Genomic DNA, 22,286 nt, shown 5'->3' on the forward strand with positions numbered 1-22,286 from the left:
TCTGTGCCTTCGCTTACACCTTCTCTGTATCCTAAAGCCTGCCCGTTCCATCTGTCATAATCTGACCTTTATTTTTTAAATCCAGCTCCTCTGTGCAGCTTTTCCTGATTCCCATTCCCAATTAACCTGTCCCTTCTCTGCTCAGAATTTTGTGACTTGAATGTAAACACTGCTTACGAAAGCCAGTAGTGCTTACAGCTGTAGCCTTCTTCATGCTGTGTCCATCCCCCCTCACAAAACTCCAGCGAGTACCAGGTAGACACTTAGGACGTGTTGATTGACTTGTTAGACTTGAGGACATGACAGCTGTGATCAATCAAGAGTCCACAGTCACCATTTCCCAGGCCACCCGGACAGTTTCCACAGCAGAGCCCGCTGCTGAGTGGAGATGTCCTCCGAGTTATTGATTTATTTATTTATGCAGTTATTAGTGCTAATTTTATTGTTAGTATTATTGATATTCTTTTCTTGTCATTTCGCAGAGCATCCTTGATCAAGTATTCTGCATTCTTTGCCAACTGCACCTCCCTTCCCTCTGCCAAACTGACTCGTTTTCCTCCTCCTTAAGAAGGCACATAGGGAGGGTGGGAGGGAGGGAGACGCAAGAGGCAAGAGATATGGGAACATATGTATATGTATAACTGAATCACTTTGTTATAAAGCAGAAACTAACACACCATTGTAAAGCAATGATACTCCAATAAAAATATTTTAAAAAGGCACAATTCTCTATCTTAAGAACAAAACAAAACAAAACAAAACTTTGATCACCTAACTGTCTTGGATTTATTTTATTGCAAAACTTCTTACGTAATATGTATGTTAGTGTCCTGAGATTTGTTTTCCACTTCATAATTTTACTGAGTTTATATACTTAAGACTATTCTCTGATTTTCTTATTATCTTTCAAATCCAAAGGGATTTTCTTTTTTTCTTATTAGTTATCCATTTTATACATATTAGTGTATATATGTCAATTTATTATTATTATTTATTTATTTACATCTTTATTGGAGTATAATTGCTTTATAATGGTGTGTTAGTTTCTGCTTTATAACAAAGTGAATCAGTTATACATATACATATATTCCCATATCTCTTCCCTCAATTTATTATTAATTATATGTTGATTTATTAATTAACGCAAACACTGTTCATCCAAATGCTCTAGGGCACAGTCTAAAAAGAAATCCAGAACATTTTTAAAACACGATAAAAATAACATTTACCAGCCTAGGAATAACTGAAGTTCTATTTCTAGACCTTTTTTGTTCCAGCAGTGATCCCCTCCCTCCCCAACCGCAGCCCCATAACCCCCTACCAGTTGGTTGTCCCCTTTTCCCACCTTCCCCACCGTGCTTCTTTGGTGATGAACAGAATTCCTGCCAGTGATTGCTAATTGGGTTAATGGAGTGACTGCGTAATTGTCCTCTCCCTGCAGCCCAGCCCACCACACTGGCTGCTCTCTGACTACCTGCGTCTCATCTGTTCCAGGATCACTAATTTGCAACAATGACTTCCATTGTCGTCCACAGCTGGGACTTTGGGGTTTTAAGTGAATCTCCCTAAGGCCGAGAACAGAAGATGCTGCTATTTTGGTTTGTCTCATCTACAATGGGGCCATTCTCTGGGGTTTCTGGGCAGTGTGGGGCTGCCCGGGTGAAGGGGAAATCTGAGCAGTGATGGGACCCAGGCCAGAGCGCAGTGTGCTGAGGAGGGAGGGGAGCAGGCGGGGGTAAAATTCTGACCTTTTTTCCCCAGCGACTTGGGTTTGCATTTCATTTTAATCAGTTTCAGAGGAAACTGACAAGGCAGGAGCCTCGGCATCTCAGTGCCCCCTGCCATTGGCCTCCCGTCTCCAGAGCACAGCGGCCAGGGTTGGGCAGCATCTGACCTGGCCTGACCCACCTTCCCCCAGAGGAGGCAATACTGAGGGTGGCCTTTCTGATCCCCAAGGCTCAATGGGAGCCTGTTCTCTCTCAACACCCTTGGACAAAACAAGGCTTTTCCCCCCTTGTTTTTTGAGGTGTTTTCATTCTGCTTGAAATCTGTTTCACCTTCAAGGGAGAATTACCTGCCCAAAGTATGGCAATGTTAGCATCCTTGGCATGGGGTTCAACTGGGGCAGCGAGAGACAGCTTCCATGAACTCTGCCACATGCCTGGGGGACGGCTTTGTCGGTGAGGGTGGCATGAGGGTGCTAGCGCAACCTTTGGTCTCTAAACCCCTCTGAGCATGGCTCTGGGATGGGGCTTTGTTTCTTAGGGTGACTTCTATCTCGGCCTGTGTCCCTCCCTCCATCCCTCCCTTTCCTACCCCGAGCCCGCAGCCTCAAGGTGATCCTTACTGTTCCTATGCAGCTCCGGGGGGGCTTCTGATCACAGAATCTGGGAGTGCTGGATGTGGGTGCTGGAGGTCAGCTCTGGGCTTCATACAGTCACACTTTTGTCTTTACCTCCTGACCACCCCTCCCCCCCAAACACCTGGGAGGGCAGGGGATGCTTAGACCTGCTTGAATCCCCGTCAGTATTTTTTTCTGCCTCCAGTTTTGATTATTTATAAACTTGCCTTATCCCTGCAGCCTGCTCTGCTCTCATTAGCGTGTAAGCTTTTCACGCACATCTTTGTTTTCAGTGTAGAACACCTGGTAGCGTGACTGACAGGGAAGAGGTGCTCGATAAGTAATGAATGGATTAAACTGGGTTGGAAGTTGCTGGCAATTAAGTAAGAGCTGAGGCTTTCTCTGGAAAGGAAAAGTTGAGATTGAGCAAAAGGTAATAAAGCACACCAGTAACCTCCCCAGCTAAACTAGGGGTATGTGCTGCATGCGGACCATGAAAAGGCTGAAGTCAGCAGTCAGGGACCCGTCTCCGCGTGACCGTCTGCACACCACTGCCCTCCGCTGGACACTGGGCCAAAGCTGCCCCCGACCTGCAGCTGCGTCAGGATGTCCTCAGGTTTCCTTCCCTCCCCGTTCTGGATCCAACTCCTGGGCAAACCGGTTTCTCAGTTGCCTTCTCTTACCAGGTTTGTTACATTCTGACTGCTCTGCCTTGAATCCATGAGACCTGGGAAGGCACAAGAGAAACAGCGGCTTCGTTGACTCCGGTGTATCCTGGGTTCCACAAATGCTTATTGCATGAAAATCAACATAGTAACACGCAGTTCCTGGCGTGCCAGCAGCACTGTGGACTGTCATTATGATTGTTAAGTAAGAAGCCACTTAAGAACCTACTCCTATTCGTAGTCTACAACCACTATGGTGCTGACAGGTTTTAGAGGACAACGAGGAGAACAAAAAGCTCCAAGGAAAGAATTTGAAAACAATCAGTCATTTCTAACTTAAAAACAACAACAGACCTTCCTCCTTAGGGGAAAGAGAGAGGAACAGAAGAGTAAACACATGTATCGCCAAATCTTGTGGAATGGACTGCCCTCTGCTGTATGTGACACATTTTCTGTCTTTAATTGTAGGCATTTGAGAATTGGCCTTATCTCTGCCCCTGACCTCACTAGCTTATCAATATTTTGCCCAACACAATCACTGGCCCTTGAAAGGTCTGTGATACATAGGTATTGAATTCCTGGCAGTCAAATATAGTATACGAGTGGCTAATAATTTGCCAAATGGCAATAGTAAAATAAGTTTAAAAGGAGGCATCACACTTATGGCTTATAAATTGTTTCCATTTGCTGAAAAATTGTTTTCACCTCCCAAAATTAAACTCCGGGGTTAGCCCCGGGGTCTGGCAGGCTTTTGGATATATGAATCTGAAGCTCAGGGAGGAAGCCTGGACTGAGCAGCGTGGAGGTGGAAGTGGAAACCCAAAGAACGACAGAAAGAACTACAGAGAGTGCAAAGTCTGGTATCTTGGGGCCCAGTGCTCAAGTGCTGAAGGGCCAAAAGAGCACAGGAGGCTAAGACAGAGCCAGAGTGGGAAAAGCCAGAAAGGTCGAAGGAGGAGCAAAGAAGGATGGAGTCAAAAAAGCCAAGCAGCTGGGAAATTGTAAGGATTACGGGGTGGTCCATGGCCTCAGATGCAGCTGAATAATCTGGTCAAGAAAAGATTGAGAGCTGTCTGCTGGATTGGGAAATACGAAGGTCACTAGTGACCCTGAGAGCAGTTGGTGACCTCGTGAAAGCAACTTCAGTTGAGGGGCCTGGTGGGGACAGAGTGGAAGACACTGTAGTGGGAATGGAATCGAATGGGAGGCAAGGACAAGAAAACAGTCACAGGAGGCAACCAATGCAGGCGAAAGAACAAAGGCTTTTGGTTTTGACCTTGCACCCAGGCTGGGCTCCACCCATCCAGCTTCCCTACTGCCACTAGTGACATGTTCTAAAAATCAAAATTAATCATACCACTTCCTGTTGTTATTAACATCTGCTAGCTTGCCAGTTGCTGAACAATGGAGAGCAAAAGTCCAGTGCCAATCTGTTTCGTATAATTTATTTCTCAGACTTGGTTTCTTCATCACTTGTAAAGGAGGGTCGCACAGGTCCATAATCCCTTATCCAAAATCCTTGCAGACACCTATCTTTCGGAATTCACAGCTTGCTGGATTCTAGAAAGGTAATATGGCACACATGCCATATATTACATAATACCTCCAGCAGAGACTAGGCTCCACCCTATAATCAAATACACCAACTTGGACAAATAAAGACTACAAATAGCCTTATGAGAGGTCAGATCAAGTTTTCCACCAAGATATCAAGATACTTCTGTTTTTCAGAGCTTTTCAGATTTTCAGAATTATGATAAGGGCTCGTGGACCACCCTCACAGGGTTGTTTTAGTGCTCAAATGAGATACGTGTGTGAAGATGAAGCCAAAAGGATAACCACAAAGGGTGCAGAGGCCCTGCTCTTCCTGACTCTGGGAATGAAAGGAATTTTTCTTTTGTGACGTGCAAGTGTGAGCAGTTTATAAAGGACACTCTTTGATAGCCCTTCGGAAGCTATTTCTCCACAGCTGGAAAGAATAACCTACTTTAAAGAATGCACCCAAGTGTGGCTGGGAACATTTGAATGAAGAAGGGCCTCCTTCTTCCTCCCTTCTTCCTCATCTTGATTTCTCTCTCTCTTTAGGGGCTGGGCTGGGCTAAGCTCGGGGGATACGGGAACTCATCATGGGAAACCTCACAATGGAAATCACTTCTTTATTGTCACCCTGCCTTCTAAGCTGTGATCTCGATGAGGCAGGGACGAGGTCTTTCTTGTTCACTGCCGGGTCTCCAGTGCCTAGCACAGCTCCTGGTGCTTGATATGCCCAGGATGGGCACTTGATATATGTTTTGCTGAATTGAATCGATCTCTTATGTTCCTTATTGTGATGAATGCAAAGTTGGCATTGTCTTCACTCCCATTGTTTTCACCTTCAGGCAAAAACCCCTCCTCCCGGAGGGTCATTATTTCTGACTCTGCTCTCTCTGCCTCGTCCTTTATGGCTCCCCCAACCCCGTTTGCATTAACTGAGGATTTGGGCCGCTGGCTCACAGCCTTCTCCTACATCCTATCCCCTTTCTTACTCATATGTGACTTTGATCCTCGTATGGACAACCCGGGAACCATTCTCCTCCAAAATGTTAAACCCCAATATCTCATCTGACCATAACTTCAGTTTCTCTTTCCTATTATATTACCTTCAGATTTCCTAGAGACCTGGTCCCTTAAACTCTCTCTTTTGACCCAATTAATTATCCCATGATTTATCACTTCAACTGCTCTCTTGCCTGTACCTTCAACATTTTTGTCCCCTTGTCCTTCTGCCTTGCATACCCTGCAAATCCCTACTATCTGCCTTTTCCATTCTAAGACCCAAGCTTCTGGATGGTGCCGGAGACCATCCAGATTGGGACAGATGTGCCGATTGGAGCAATTCCCAGGGTATGATCTACAGTTTCAGCTGGGCCTTCAACTCTGTTTGACATACTTTTTTTTAAGCTTCTGGTCTGCTTCCTTGCTCATTTCGCACAATGGCTTTTCTAAATCTTCTCAAGGCTCCAAACCCACTCTTGCCCACCTATCTTAGAAGATGGCCTTGCCTCTTAGGTGGCAAAGAAAGTTTACCTTCTTGTCCTCGTATCTACATATTCACCTATAACCTTACCCATCTTACCCTCCTTCCCCAGCACCTCAAAGGCAAGGGTGAATCTTCTCTTTTCATACATCTGTGCCTTTAGTCCTCCCCTTCATGTTTCCCCTGAAATCTTGCTTTCCTCTTTCTCTTGTATTTTTTAATCTTTCCATCTCTTACAATTCCTTCTCTGAAAGTTATAAACAGGCACAAAATCTTTCCATCTTAAACAATAACACTTTCTTTACCGGTGGCTTTGGGCCATCTTCTTACCTCCTCTTCTTTTTTAAATTTTTATTTATTTAACATCTTTATTGGAGTATAATTGCGTTACATGTTGTGTTAGTTTCCGCTGTATAACAAAGTGAATCAGCTATACGTATACATATATCCCCATATCTCTTCCCTCTTGCGTCTCCCTCCCACCCTCCCTATCCCACCCCTCTAGGTGGTCACAAAGCACCTAGCTGATCTCCCTGTGCTATGAGGCTGCTTCTCACTAGCTATCTATTTTACATTTGGTAGTACATATATGTCCATGCCACTCTCTCACTTCGTCCCAGCTTACCCTTCCCCCTCCCCGTGTCCTCAAGTCCATTCTCTACGTCTGCATCTTTATCCCTGTCCTGCCCCTAGGTTCGTCAGAACCATTGTTTTTTTTTCTTTAGATTCCATATATATGCGTTAGCATACAGTATTTGTTTTTCTCTTTCTGACTTACTTCACTCTGTATGACAGACTCTAGGTCCATCCACCTCACTACAAATAACTCAATTTCATATCTTTTTATTTACTTCCACTTCTGTTTGTGGTTAAGCTCTTATAAAGGAGAGTATAAAGCAACTGCCTTCACTTTTCTACCTCTTCAGCCTCTTTCAGTCAGTTCTACTCGAACCCCAGTCTGACTAAGGGTTCTCTGGTTGAGGGTCGCCAATGGCCTCCCAACGACTACAATCAGTGGACTCATTTTAGTTCTCTTTGTACTTCCTCCCTACCTGCCATCTGACACCACTGACTACTCCCTCCTCAAAACCTTCTCCCCGCCACTTCCCAGACACTCCTGGTCTCCTTTTATCCCTCTGATAATTTCTGCTTCGCCTCCTTTGTGAGCTCTACTCGCTCTCTCTAACCCTTTGTACATGTGGCTGTTTCACAGGCTTTGTCCTTAGTCTTCTCTTCTTATGCTGTGTCCTCTCCCCAGGAAGGCTCAACTAAGACCTATCTGCTGATGACTCCTATTTCATACCGCTCCTGGAGTTACCGATGGAGATACCCAGCTAAGTTATCAGACATCTTCACCTGCATGTTCCAAAGATATTTCAAACTCATCAGGGTCACAGCTGAACTCGTTGTCTTCCCCAATCTCCCCCAGACCTTTTCTTCTTCCCTTTCCCCTGCATCAGTCAATGGCATCACCACCTCCACTGGCCCAGGAATCATTCTACTTTTTCCTCTCCTGCATACCCCACATCATTCACTGAGTAAATCTCAAAACTGTTTCCTCCTCTCCATTCCTAAGCTAGTGCCTTAATTCAGATCCATGGCTTTTTTGTTGTTGTTGTTGGCTATATTATATAGCCAACATATAGCCAAAATATTGGCTATATTCCTTGTGCTGTACAATATATCCTTTAAAAAAATTTTTTTGGAGTATAGTTGTTTTACAATGTAGTCTTAGTTTCAGGTGCACAGCGAAGTGAACCAGTTGTACATATACAATATATCCACTCTTTTTTAGATTTCTTTTCCCATATAGGTCATTACACAGTACTGAGTAGAGCTCCCTGTGCTATACAGTAGGTCCTTTTTAGTTATCTACATGCCTGTATTACTGCATGAGCATCTTAAGAGGTCTCCCCATCTCCAGGTTTGCCACTTCACTTCAGTCTTTGTGTGAAGCTGGAGCCCTATAATATGCAAATCAGCTTAAAGCCCTTGCATGGGCAGGAAAATTAGAGTGGCAGAAAGCAGGTCAGTGATTGTCCGGGGTTAGGGGTGCAGGTGGTGGGATTGAATATAAAGAAGCATAAGGGAACTATTCTGGAGATAGAGATGTTCCTTATCTTGATTGTGGTATCTGGTAAATGGGCATATACCCAATGGTTTTAATATATAAATGTGTGTGTGTGTGTCAAAATGCATCAACCTGTACATTTAAAACTGGTGTGTTTCATTGTACAAAAAAAAATTCTTCAATAAACTTGATTAAAGAAAAATACCCTTCTATACCACTCCATTTTCTGGAGAACAAAGTTCAAATGTCTTCTCCTGGTTTAAGTGATGACATGATTTCTTCCCTTGATTCTTTTCTTCCCCCATCCCCCAAATACCTATCACATTAAATACACTACAGATCTAAAGTGGGCCTAGATATCCTGCCCCGCCTTGCCCACCTGTTGGACATCCACCATGTTTATCTAGATTCGGCTTGTGCCATCACTATAGCATCCCCCCACCCACACGTGATCACTCTTCCTTTGTGTTCCTTTATGTACTAACCCGACATAAATATCCATCACATAAAGTTTTCGGTTGCATTCTTGTGTTTATGTCTCCTCTCTCTTTTACTAAGCTGTAGGTGTGACAGCTGGACCCTAATGTCTCCATTCTTGTAGCTCCAGCGCTTATCACTAAGCCGCTCAATGTTTGCTGAAGAAACTTAGGCTTTACCATTGGAGTCCAGCCCAAAGAACAGCGGGACAGATTCTCCTCCAGTCCTATAGGGGGCGCTGTGGCAACCTCCATCGTTTCCTCGCTCTCCACTTCTCTGGACCAGCTCCCAGAGCCACACGCTCGGGGCTCCACCTCCTACTTGGCAACATCCCTCCTTTCCATTGGGCGAGGGCGGTCCGGGCCGTCCAATGGAACGAGGCGTTGGTGCGAAGAGGCGCCACCATCGTTGAGCGGCTGGGTCTCTGCCGCAGTAGGTGGCTGCGAGAGGTAGGGAGATCGGTGGGACGCGTCGCGCCGCCTCAGGTCCGTAGCTTTGCCTCCCTTTCCTGTTCTGCCGCGGGCCCACGATGCCGCAGTACCAGACCTGGGAGGAGTTCAGTCGCGCAGCGGAGAAGCTCTACCTCGCAGACCCTATGAAGGTAAATCACTGGAGGGGCCAGTGCCTCTGTCCCAGCCCCCGGTCAGGATAACTTCTCTGCCGTCCGCTCGGCCTCCGAAGCTTCTCCAGCATCCTAGTAGGTGCTGTGAGTGAGGAGAGACGGACCCCGCCAAGTCCGCTTGTTCCTCCCTTATTAATGGCCCGATGAAGCCCTGAAACGGGCAAGATCGGGGTCATTTCAGGGCCCTTAGGTAGCCTTCCTCCGCCCCCAATCCCCGAACATCCCTTATGGCTGTCGTTGGTTTACGTGTCTCTGAGGGCAGGGCTCCTCCCCCTGCAGTTTCGGCCTTCTGTCCCTCAGCTGTTTTGGTGCCCTTGTCCTGTACTACCTCGTGTAAGATAAAACGGTTATGTTTTTCTGCGACCGCAGAGAAATTTTGGAAAGACCCCAGTTTGGAGGCATTTACAGCCATTAGCGTAGTGGTTCTTAATCTTTTGGAGGTCATTGCCTTTTTGAGAACATGAGATGCTTGCACCCTTTTCTCAGAAAAATCCACTTGTACGTAGAAGTTTGTAAACAATTTTAGAGGGCCCATGGATCCCTGTAATTCATGCATGGCCCCCACAAAAATTATAATAAGTGAGTGTCAGAGGTTAGCTTATTATTAAAAAGCAAAGAAGTCGCAAGGATGAGAATATAGCATTTGGGGTCTTGACTTTTCTTCCTCTCAGGTTTTTATTTATTTTATTGTCATCTAAATAATATTTGAAGCAGCTCCCTGTTAATTAGAAATTTTGCTAGCGGGACTTCCCCGGTGGCGCAGTGATTAAGAATCTTCCTGCCAATGAAGGGGACATGGGTTCCATCCATGGTCCGGGAAGATCCCACATGCCTAGGAGCAAGTAAGCCCCTGAGCCACAACTACTGAGCCCACGTACTGCAACTACTGAAGCCCGCGCGCCCAGAACCCTGCTTCGCAACATGAGAAGCCACTGCAATGAGAAGCCCGCACACCGCAATGAAGACCCAATGCAACCAGAAAAAAAAAAAAAAATCCTGCTAGCTTATTAGACCTAGATAAGTAACAAGAAGCTGTAAAACATTCTTAGTTTCATTCTTTGCAATACAAAGATGTAATAATAACGAGTTATGAAATGAGTTAGATATTTTTGAAATTGAGTACTTTGTTTATGACACAATTTCTGGCTCCTCCATTTGGTAGATTTTGTTTGTAGGGCCATCTGTTTCTTTAAGCAGTACACCATGAGGACAATACAGGATTTTTGTCCAGAAGTACCCACAGTGTAAACTAAAAATATTTGAAAAGATAGTAAAGAATATACAAATTCACATCAAGAGTAATCATATTTTAAGAATGTGGTCATTCTTAGGGAAAATGAAAATAAAATGGTAATTATAGAGCATTGCTGTGAACAAGGCATGTCTAGTATAGGCAAGAGAGCGAGAATCTTTGCGCTCTTTCCCCAATCAGAAAATTCCAGTGGCCTAAAAACTTGTGCCTTCTTATGATAGCCTTGCACTAGTTAAAAACTAGTGATTTTTTTGATTGGAAGGTGAGGGGATGAGTGGGGAGAGGCTGACAGTTATATTGAGTACCTTGTATGTGACAGACATTTTATATATATATTTATTTGTATAATTTATGTGAACAATTAAGACAGCTCCTTGAGGTAGATGAATAAACAATCTTAGATACACTAAATGATTTGCTTAGTCTCTAAGAAATGAAGCTAAAATGTGAACCCACGTCTCTAAACCCCATGTTCATGCTATTTCTACCGGTCCATACTGCTGGGACTAAAAAAGAAAAGAAATTTTGTCAGAACTCTTTGGGATCTGTTTTACAGAATTCTGTCTTCTCTCCCTGTTGATTACATCCATCACCTTTTACCATTCTCTGTTGCATCTGCTCTAACTGAAGATGGCAGTATTTCTGGACCACTCTCATACCACAGCTATCTAAAACACAAAAATTGAATTCTCAGTTTCCTGCTTTAAAACTGGTTCTTCATTGATTGCTGGTAGACATCCGGACTCCCAGTCTCCAGTCTGACCCTCTCTCTAGTCTTGCTGCCTTTGTCTTCCACCATTTCCGCCATACTCAGCCCTAGTCTCATGAAGCTACATAATGTATCATATCTTCAGACTGCCACTTCAGCTTTTCTCCTAATTTCTTCCCTAAAAGAAAAACAAATGCATTTCTGAAGCCATCTCCATAAAGCCTTTTTACACTTCCCCTTCTCCCAATCTAAATTACTTGTGTTCTCTTTTAACATTTTACCTGTATATGCCTTTATAGGGCTTAATTTATGTTGTTGTATGTTTTGATTATTTTGCTTGGTTGAATTCAAAGTTCCTAAGAAAGCAAGAACCTTGATTTCTTTTTCTCTTTTAGTGGCATCTGACATGGTAACTTAGGCGCTCCCTAAGTTACAAAATGGACTCTCTTGTAGTACCACAGACCTTTTAACTCTCATTTCTCCTACTCGCCAGTGAGGATTCTTTTAAGTGAGAGTTAAAACTTTACGTAGTTGTCGTGCTTAGTATATTTTTTAGTTTCAGTTTCCTTTTGTTTCTGGAGGACTGAATTTTTTTAAATACGTAAAACTGAATTTAATAGCTCAATAAATAGAATCAGGTAGTCTAAAGGTACTTAACCTAGTTGTCATTATTTATACCTACTTAAGTGCTTGGTGCGTTCCCTTTCCTCCCTCACCAAGACAAATCTCAGGGTGGTATGACTTTTTTTTTTGCAATCCCAGGAGAGCAGAGAGCATAATGGGAAAAGCTGTAGGAAAAGCTCTAATAACCCTTTTTATCTAGTTTCCAGAATTGTCTTGAGGGTCCTGTGCTACATTGTAACCATTTAAAAATTATGTTCCTGTTTTGGCTTATAGATACTTAGCACTTTTTAAAACAGCTAGCTAAAACTAAACAAGAGTTATTTATTTTGGTTAACAAGAAACTTTGCTGCAGCACACTTTTGAATCCATTATTTAAAGTAGTAAAAATAATGTTCATGGAAGTTGTAAACTCTATTGGGAGATGTCTTCTTTTATTGGAATATCGTAATACCTAAATCATTTTCTTGGCTTCCTAGCTGTAGAATACCAAACAACAAAAAGTGCTGTGTAGCATGGCACTCAGTAGAGGAGTTATTCTGGATTTAGAAAGTTGTTGATGGAGACATCATGTTGTGCCATCGCGATAAAGATGTGATTTTGCTGAGTAGCTTAGCCTGAGCCCACCTCCTGAGAGCCATGGGAAAATGGAAGGTATGAATTGCGACTGCAGTGCTCTTTCCCGGGGAACGGATTTGAACTGAACTAGCCATTTCTGCTATTTTTTTCCCCTTCTTTGCCTATCATTCATCTGTGGCTAGGTGTGTTGGTATTGTAGGGGAGAAAAAACTTTCTCCTTTACTCTCTTAGGTGTTATGACTGGGGCTCTGCAAACTAACAGGTAGAAGCATACATAGCACAGAAGTTCACAAAGAAATGTGACCTGAGGAATTTGGGACCTATATGCCATCTTAACAAAGGGTGGGAAAGAGGCTGGACAAAGGAAAAGAGGTTTGGGGCTTCTGGGAGGGGGTAAGTTGTGAGAAGGTGACTAGGAAATGTATGGGAAATAAGAGTTGTTTAGTAAGGTTTGTTAGGGAACAAACTTGTTCTCTTTTCCCAGGGAGAGGGAAACACCTTTACAACTGGAAACTTATGTCACCTTTACAAAGGTTAATTTACGTCCTGCTTTTGGCCAGAAAGGGCAGAGAGCTAATCACCTTCAGCTCAAAACATTCCTTATGCCCAAGTGGTATACTTTGAGGTGGCAAGCTGTGACTACCCTTCAGTATACTATTCTTACTGGCAAGAAATGCCAAACCACCTTAAGAGTCTCACAGGCTCTCTGAAGATGTGTCATGGGAATTTTCAGTACATCTCTTCAAAGTGGCTGAAAATAAAATACCTGACTATTTTAAGGCTTAAAAAAATTGCAGCAATAGAAATGAACAAAATGCTGTTTTCCCGCATTTCAATAATAAGTTTACAGTAAAGGTGCCTTTAGATGTTTTGGCTATTAATTCTAAAAGGATCCATTTTAGCCCACCTGAAGACTAAATTATTTATGAGAAATGTCTTCTGACTTCACTGTTTCTAAATATGTATTTTTATTTCAGGCACGTGTGGTTCTCAAATATAGGCATTCTGATGGGAGTTTGTGTATTAAAGTAACAGATGATTTAGTTGTAAGTATACATTTTTATTTGTTGCATACTTTCAGATTTGTTTGAGTTAACCATTTGTTTGAAATTATTTACATAGAATTTATGCAGGTCACCCATTAGGATGCTTATTTCACATTTCATTCCCAAGTCAAGAACCTTGGTCTGGAAGCTTTTTTTTTTTTTTTACATCTTTATTGGAGCATAATTGCTTTACAATGGTGTGTTAGTTTCTGCTTTATAACAAAGTGAATCAGTTATACATATATGTATGTTCCCATATCTCTTGCATCTCCCTCCCTCCCACGCACCCCATCCCACCCCTCTAGGTGGTCACGAAGCACCGAGCTGATCTCCCTGTGCTATGCAGCTGCTTCCCACAGGCTATCTATTTTACGTTTGGTAGTGTATACATGTCCATGCCACTCCCTCACCCTATCACAGCTCACCCCTCCCCCCCCATATCCCCAAGTCCATTCTCTAGTAGGTCTGTGTCTTTATTCCCATCATACCCCTAGGTTCTTCATGACATTTTTTTTTTCTCAGATTCAATATATATATGTTAGCATATGGTATTTGTCTTTCTCTTTCTGACTTACTTCACTCTGTATGACAGACTCTAGGTCCATCCACCTCACTACAAATAACTCAGTTTCGTTTCTTTTTATGGCTGAGTAATATTCCATTGTATATATGTACCACATCTTCTTTATCCATTCATCCGATGATGGACACTTAGGTTGTTTCCATCTCCTGACTATTGTAAATAGAGCTGCAATGAACATTTTGGTACATGACTCTTTTTGAATTATGGTTTTCTTAGGGTATATGCCCAGTAGTGGGATTGCTGGGTCATATGGTAGTTCTATTTGTAGTTTTCTAAGGAACCACCATACTGTTCTCCATAGTGGCTGTACCAATTCACATTTCCACCAGCAGTGCAAGAGTGTTCCCTTTTCTCCACATCCTCTCCAGCATTTATTGTTTCTAGATTTTTTGATGATGGCCATTCTGACCGGTGTGAGATGATATCTCATTGTAGTTTTGATTTGCATTTCTCTAATGATTAATGATGTTGAGCATTCTTTCATGTGTTTGTTGGCAATCTGTATATCTTCTTTGGAGAAATGTCTATTTAGGTCTTCTGCCCATTTTTGGATTGGGTTGTTTGTTTTTTTGTTATTGAGCTGCATGAGCTGCTTGTAAATTTTAGAGATTAATGCTTTGTCAGTTGCTTCATTTGCAAAAATTTTCTCCCATTCTGAGGGTTGCTTTTGGTCTTGTTTATGGTTTCCTTTGCTGTGCAAAAGCTTTGAAGTTTCATTAGGTCCCATTTGTTTATTTTTGTTTTTATTTCCATTCCTCTAGGAGGTGGGTCAAAAAGGATCTTGCTGTGATTTATGTCAGAGTGTTCTGCCTATGTTTTCCTCTAAGAGTTTGAAAGTGTCTAGCCTTACATTTAGGTCTTTAATCCATTTTGAATTTATTTTTGTGTATGGTGTTAGGGAGTGTTCTAATCTCATACTTTTACATGTACCTGTCCAGTTTTCCCAGCACCACTTATTGAAGAGGCTGTCCTTTCTCCACTGTACATTCCTGCCTCCTTTATCAAAAATAAGGTGACCATATGTGTGTGGGTTTATCTCTGGGCTTTCTATCCTGTTCCATTGATCTATATTTCTGTTTTTGTGCCAGTAACATACTTTCCTGATTACTGTAGCTTTGTAGTATAGTCTGAAGTCAGGGAGCCTGATTCCTCCAGCTCTGTTTTTCGTTCTCAAGATTGCTTTGGCTATTCGGGGTCTTTTGTGTTTCCATACAAATTGTGATGTTTTTTGTTGTAGTTCTGTGAAAAATACCAGTGGTAGTTTGATAGAGACTGCATTGAATCTGTAGATTGCTTTGGGTAGTAGAGCCATTTTCACAATGTTGATTCTTCCAGTCTAAGAACATGGTATATCTCTCCATCTGTTGGTATCATCTTTAATTTCTTTCATCAGTGTCTTATAATTTTCTGCATACAGGTCTTTTGTCTCCTTAGGTAGGTTTATTCCTAGATACTTTATTCTTTTTGTTGCAGTGGTAAATGGGAGTGTTTTTTTGATTTCACTTTCAGATTTTTCATCATTAGTGTATAGGAATGCCAGAGATTTCTGTGCATTAATTTTGTATCCTGCTACTTTACTAAATTCATTGATTAGCTCTAGTAGTTTTCTGGTAGCATCTTTAGGATTATCTTGTATAGTATCATGTCATCTTCAAACAGTGACAGCTTTACTTCTTCTTTTCCGATTTGGATTCCTTTTATTTCCTTTTCTTCTCTGATTGCTGTGGCTAAAACTTCCAAAACTATGTTAAATAAGAGTGGTGAGAGTGGGCAACCTTGTCTTGTTTCTGATCTTAGTGGAAATGCTTTCAGTTTTTCACCATTGAGGACGATGTTAGCTGTGGGTTTGTCATATATGGCCTTTATTATGTTGAGGAAAGTTCCCTCTGTGCCTACTTTCTGTAGGATTTTTATCATAAATGGGTGCTGAATTTCGTCAAAAGCTTTCTCTGCATCTATTGAGATGATCATATGGTTTTTCTCCTTCAGTTTCTTAATGTGGTGTATCACGTTGATTTGTGTATACTAAAGAATCCTTGCATTGCTGGAATAAACCCCACTTGATCATGGTGTATGATCCTTTTAATGTGCTGTTGGATTCTGTTTGCTAGTATTTTGTTGAGGATTTTTGCATCTATGTTCATCAGTGATATTGGCCTGTAGTTTTCTTTCTTTGTGACATCCTTGTCTGGTTTTGGTATCAGGGTGATGGTGGCCTCGTAGAATGAGTTTGGGAGTGTTCCCCCCTCTGCTATATTTTGGAAGAGTTTGAGAAGGTTAGGTGTTATCTCTTCTCTAAATGTTTGATAGAATTCGCCTGTGAAGCCATCTGGTCCTGGGCTTTTGTTTGTTGGAAGATTTTTAATCACAGTTTCAATTTCAGTGCTTGTGATTGGTCTGTTCATATTTTCTATTTCTTCCTGATTCAGTCTTGGCAGGTTGTGCATTTCTAAGAATTTGTCCATTTCTTCCAGGTTGTCCATTTTATCATCATAGAGTTGCTTGTAGTAATCTCTCGTGATCCTTTGTATTTCTGCAGTGTCAGTTATTACTTCTCCTTTTTCATTTCTAATTCTATTGATTTGAGTCTTCTTCCTTTTTTTCCTTGATGAGTCTGGCTAATGGTTTATCAATTTTGTTTGTCTTCTCAAAGAACCAGCTTTTAGTTTTATTGATCTTTGCTATCATTTCCTTCATTTCTTTTTCATTTATTTCTGATCTGATCTTTATGATTTCTTTCCTTCTGCTAACTTTGGGGTTTTTTTGTTCTTCTTTCTCTAATTGCTTTAGGTGCAAGGTTAGGTTGTTTATTCAAGATGTTTTCTGTTTCTTAAGGTAGGATTGTATTGCTATAAGCTTCCTTCTTAGAACTGCTTTTGCTGCATCCCATAGGTTTTGGGTCATCGTGTCTCCATTGTCATTTGTTTCTAGGTATTTTTTGATTTCCTCTTTGATTTCTTCAGTGATCACTTCATTATTAAGTAGTGTATTGTTTAGCTTCCATGTGTTTGTATTTTTTACAGATCTTTTCCTGTAATTGATATCTAGTCTCATAGCGTTGTGATCGGAAAAGATACTTGATACAATTTCAATTTTCTTAAATTTACCAAGGCTTGATTTGTGACCCAAGATATGATCTATCCTGGAGAATGTTCCATGAGCACTTGAGAAAAATGTGTATTCTGTTGTTTTTGGATGGAATGTCCTATAAATATCACGTAAGTCCATCTTGTTTAATGTATCATTTAAAGCTTGTGTTTCCTTATTTATTTTCATTTTGGATGATCTGTCCATTGGTGAAAGTGGGGTGTTAAAGTCCCCTACTATGAATGTGTTACTGTCGATTTCCCCTTTTATGGCTGTTAGTATTTGCCTTATGTATTGAGGTGCTCCTATGTTGGGTGCGTAAATATTTACAATTGTTATATCTTCTTCTTGGATTGATCCCTTGATCATTATGTAGTGTCCTTCTTTTGTCTCTTCTAATAATATTTATTTTAAAGTCTATTTTGTCTGATATGAGAATTGCTACTCAAGCTTTCTTTTGGTTTCCATTTGCATGGAATATCTTTTTCCATCCCCTCACTTTCAATCTGTATGTCCCTAGGTCTGAAGTGGGTCTCTTGTAGACAGCATATATATGGGTCTTGTTTTTGTATCCATTCAGCCAGTCTGTGTCTTTTGGTGGGAGCATTTAATGCATTTACATTTAAGGTAATTATTGATATGTATGTTCCTATTCCCATTTTCTTAATTGTTTTGGGTTTGTTATTGTAGGTCTTTTCCTTCTCTTGTGTTTCTTGCCTAGAGAAGTTCCTTCCTTTAACATTTGTTGTAAAGCTGGTTTGGTGGTGCTGAACTCTCTCAGCTTTTGCTTGTCTGTAAAGGTTTTAATTTCTCCATCAAATCTGAATGAGATCCTTACTGGGTAGAGTAATCTTGGTTGTAGGTTTTTCTCCTTCATCACTTTAAATATGTCCTGCCACTCCCTTCTGGCTTGCAGAGTTTCTGCTGAAAGATCAGCTGTTAACCTTATGAGGATTCCCTTGTGTGTTATTTGTTGTTTTTCCCTTGCTGCTTTTAGTATGTCTTCTTTGTATTTAATATTTGACAGTTTGATTAATATGTGTCTTGGTGTGTTTCTCCTTGGATTTATTCTGTATGGGACTCTCTGTGCTTCCTGGACTTGATTAACTATTTCCTTTCCCATATTAGGGAAGTTTTCAACTATAATGTCTTTAAATATTTTCTCAGTCCCTTTCTCTCTTCTTCTTCTGGAACCCTTATAATTCGAATGTTGGTGTGTTTAATGTTGTCCCAGAGGTCTCTGAGACTGTCCTCAGTTCTTTTCATTCTTTTTCTTTATTCTGCTCTGCAATAGTTATTTTCACTATTTTTTCTTCCAGGTCACTTATCCATTCTTCTGCCTCAGTTATTCTGCTATTGATCCCTTCTGGAGTATTTTAAATTTCATTTATTGTGTTGTTCTTCGTTGCTTGTTTCATCTTTAGTTCTTCTAGGTCCTTATTAAATGTTTCTTGCATTTTCTCTATTCTATTTCCAAAATTTTGGATCATCTTTACTGTCATTATTCTGAATTCTTTTTCAGGTAGACTGCCTATTCCCTCTTCTTTTGTTAGGTCTGGTGGGTTTTTATCTTGCTCCTTCATCTGCTGTGTGTTTTTCTGTCTTCTCATTTTGCTTATCTTACTGTGTTTGGGGTCTCCTTTTTGCAGGCTGCAGGTTCGTAGTTCCCGTTGTTTTTGGTGTCTGTCCCCAGTGGCTAAAGTTGGTTCAGTGGTTGTGTAGGCTTCCTGGTGGAGGGGACTAGTGCCTGTGTTCTGGTGGATGAGGCCGGATCTTTTCTTTCTGGTGGGCAGGTCCACGTCTGGTGGTGTGTTTTGGGGTGTCTGTGGACTTATTATGATTTCAGGCAGCCTCTCTGCTAATGGGTGGGGTTGTGTTCCTGTTTTGCTAGTTGTTTGGCATAGGGTGTCCAGCACTGTAGCTTGCTGGTCGTTGAGTGAAGCTGGGTGTTGGTGTTGAGATGGAGATGTCTGGGAGATTTTTGCCGTTTGATATTACTTGGAGCTGGGAGGTCTCTTGTGGACCAGCTCTCCCACCTCCTGGCTGGAACACAAGAGCCTTTTCATCCACACAGCTCTATTACTATCTTTTTGAACCACAGTGCTTCACAGAACAAAGCTTGGGAGTTGACTTGGTGCATAGTCAAGACTTCATTCAGTGTCAGGACATGAAGCAAATTCTTTGTTTCATCCTTGGATCTTAACAATTCAGTTCTTCCCTCACGTAAGTCCACCCACTGGAGTGAAGGTTCTGAGCCCCACGTCGGGCTTCCCAACCTGCTAGTGTTGGAGGGTCTCCTGCAGAGGCGGGGGGTGGCTGTGGCTCACCGTGGGAACAAGGACACTGGCAGCAGAAGTTCTGGGAAGTACTCCTTGGCGTGAGCCCTCCCATAGTCTGCCATTAGCCCCTGGAAGCTATTTTTATAGGCACTTGGAAAGATAATTCATCTTGCTTCATTAATGCAGTATGTTAAGTGTAGTTTAATAACTGCTCTCTTCGGACCCTAAGCAAGAGGAACGTAGAGACCAAAAGTGGATATGAGGGGTGAAGGTTTCTTTATACGTGTGTGAGAAGTAAATAATGGTATTTGAACACAAGTTATAGGCTCTATAATTATATTTCTGACCTTCCCTGTCTGCTCACTGTTCCTCACACCCCATTCATTCCTTACCCCTCTGCCATCTGGTTTCTGCATGAAGTCTTCCACTCAGAGTGCTCTTGGTGAGAGCTCAGCAGCAGCCCCTTTATTTTCAAACCCAGTAGCCTCAGCAGTTCATATTTTATGTGACTTCCTGGCTGCTTCTGAGAAAACCACTTCTTGTAGAAATTATTATTTTGGCATCTGTGCTCCATTTTATCTTGTTTTTCTGTTTCATTCTTCTTTGCTAATTATTTCACTGATGTGCCCCCATAAATATTGGTTTCTCCAGGATTCTGTTCTTGATCTTTTCATACCACTTCTGGACCAACCCATTAAGTCCAGTACTGCCTGTATCTGTCTGTTTCCAATTTTGTACCTTTAGGTCATATTTTTCTTTTGGCTTCCTGACTAGCTCTAAGTTGAGCATCCTGCCTCCTCTACTCGTTAACATTAGCCTGTCTAGAATGGAACTCATCATATCTTATCAAACTGGCTCTTCCTGTTTTTTCTCTGTTACTTGCTCAGAAACCTGGGGATCATCTTTGGTCCCTTCCTTTCCCTCATTCTCACATTAACTATTCCTTCATTTGAAAAACTTGTATTTTGATCCTCTGATAAGTTCCATACATTTTGCTGGGCATTTGTGAATTATTGATTCAAGCTCCCTCATCTTATTTTCTGCCATGAACTCTCCATCTTGACTGCTAACCTCTTAACTTTAAGGGCTCAACGTCACTTACCTGGACTAGTAGAATAGGCTCTAACTGTGTCCCTGCTTCCAGTTCATCCTTTAGTCGTCCTATGCTGCCCTGCCAGAGTGATTTCTAAAAATGCAAATTTGGTTGTTACTACCCTGCTTAAAAATCTTTAGTGGCCAAAAAAAAATCTTTAGTGGCTTCTCATCACTCATAATGTAAATTCCACCCTCATATCCTGTCTAATCTTCGTTTTTCAGTGTTACTTAAGGGCTCCTTTCATATGCCATGATGTCTTAGGCCTCTGCACTTTTTTTTTTTTTTTTTGCGGTACGCGGGCCTCTCACTGTTGTGGCCTCTCCTGCTGTGGAGCACAGGCTCCGGACGCGCAGGCTCAGCGGCCATGGCTCACGGGCCCAGCCGCTCCGCGGCATGTGGGATCCTCCCGGACCGGAGCACGAACCCGTGTCCCCTGCATCGGCAGGCGGATTCTCAACCACTGCGCCACCAGGGAAGCCCGGCCTCTGCGCTTTTGAACAGTCTGTTTCCATCTCTGCAGTATTGAATCCTACCCCTGCCCCAGTGTGACAAACCTGCTGCTTATCTTTCAAAACCCAGCTCAAAAGGATTGCTTCATCTCTTACTTTTATTTCTGCCTCTTTTTGTGCTGTGTCACAATTGTCTTATCACATTGGACTTTTAACAGATTGTGAGCTTCAGAATAAATATAGATCAGTAATATTCTTACCAGCATTTGTAGTGACTAGCATGGTGTCCTGACCCAGAGGGTACTTAGCAAACACTTTTTTTTAATGGATTAATTCTTTAAAAAATTTAATAGTGACTTTAAAAATGACTTTTTGGTCATATATTTTACTATATTTGTGTTCAGGATTCCATTGTGAGGTTGTGTGAAGTCAGATCTTTTAATGATTACCATGTCTTCCAAGAACCAATTGAGTTTGGTGAAGTAACTGAAAATGTGAAAAAGGAAGAATAAATTGAGCTCTATTGTGCTAAACCTAGATTCAAGAGATCTGAATCCTGGCTTAGCCATCTACCAGCATTTCATCCTGGGGAAAGTTCAGGCCAAAAGTTTTGGCTTTGGGGGCCATAATTTTCTTGTCTATGAAGTGCCACAGTGATAGTCTGCTTACCCAGTTGGGTTGTTGTGGAGTGTAAATGAAATATGTGGAAGTGCCTAGCACTAGTGCCTGCACTTAGTAGATTCAGTAAATGTATACTTGAATCTCGAGCATTCACATTGAGAAAAATTTAGTTATGATTGTCGCAGAGTGAATAGATATATCTACTGAAGAGAAATTGGTATATCCTGCTTTAAAAATAGAGGAAAATGCAGAATTGAATTCAATACAAGGGGCTTTATCTCCAGATGATGACTTTTTGCCTCTGGTAATGATTAAATATTGTTAAAGGATTCATGGTAAGCAGTATTGGAAAGAACTTTATTTAAAATTGATGATTCCTGTGACAAGATCTAAATATGAAAAATACTTTTTGTTCCCTTTCTTAAAACTACTGAGAACTAGTCCATGTCTAGAAGGGACCAAAGATACAATCAAACCCATCCTCCTAAACAGTAAATATATGAATCAACTCCAACATAAAAATTTGTTTTCTAATGACTCTTAAAGAAAAGTTTGTATACTTCAGTAATTCATTTTAATGGCTAATAATTCCTTCACAAAACTCATCTTAGACTTCATTATTATCGTCATGGAGCTTTGACTTTTTTATAGTCCCATTTATGCATCATTTTTTTCCAGTGCCATGACTGATTTATAATATTGTCTTCTGTGGACCTAAAATCTTTCTGTGTATTTTAATGAGAAGGTGTTTGTTCTTCTCACTAAAGTGTAG

The 22,286-nt window shown here is 41.6% G+C and overlaps 1 protein-coding gene across 12 annotated transcripts in view; it reads left to right on the forward strand.

Moving 5' to 3' along the window:
* Positions 1-8,973: 8,973 nt before the first annotated feature.
* The window catches only part of SRP9 (signal recognition particle 9), a 35,148-nt gene continuing 21,835 nt past the window's right edge, over positions 8,974-22,286 (forward strand). For all 12 annotated transcript variants that reach the window (XM_029230052.1, XM_029230051.1, XM_029230056.1 and 9 more), the window contains exons 1-2: positions 8,974-9,171; positions 13,331-13,399. In XM_029230052.1, the coding sequence (XP_029085885.1) occupies positions 9,100-9,171; positions 13,331-13,399 (141 nt within the window). In that variant the 5' untranslated portion in view covers positions 8,974-9,099. The remainder of the gene's footprint in view (positions 9,172-13,330; positions 13,400-22,286) is intronic.

Source organism: Monodon monoceros, unplaced genomic scaffold, assembly GCF_005190385.1.
Source record: "Monodon monoceros isolate NGI ecotype Baffin Bay Population unplaced genomic scaffold, NGI_Narwhal_1 Super_Scaffold_18, whole genome shotgun sequence".
Taxonomy (NCBI): domain Eukaryota; kingdom Metazoa; phylum Chordata; class Mammalia; order Artiodactyla; family Monodontidae; genus Monodon; species Monodon monoceros.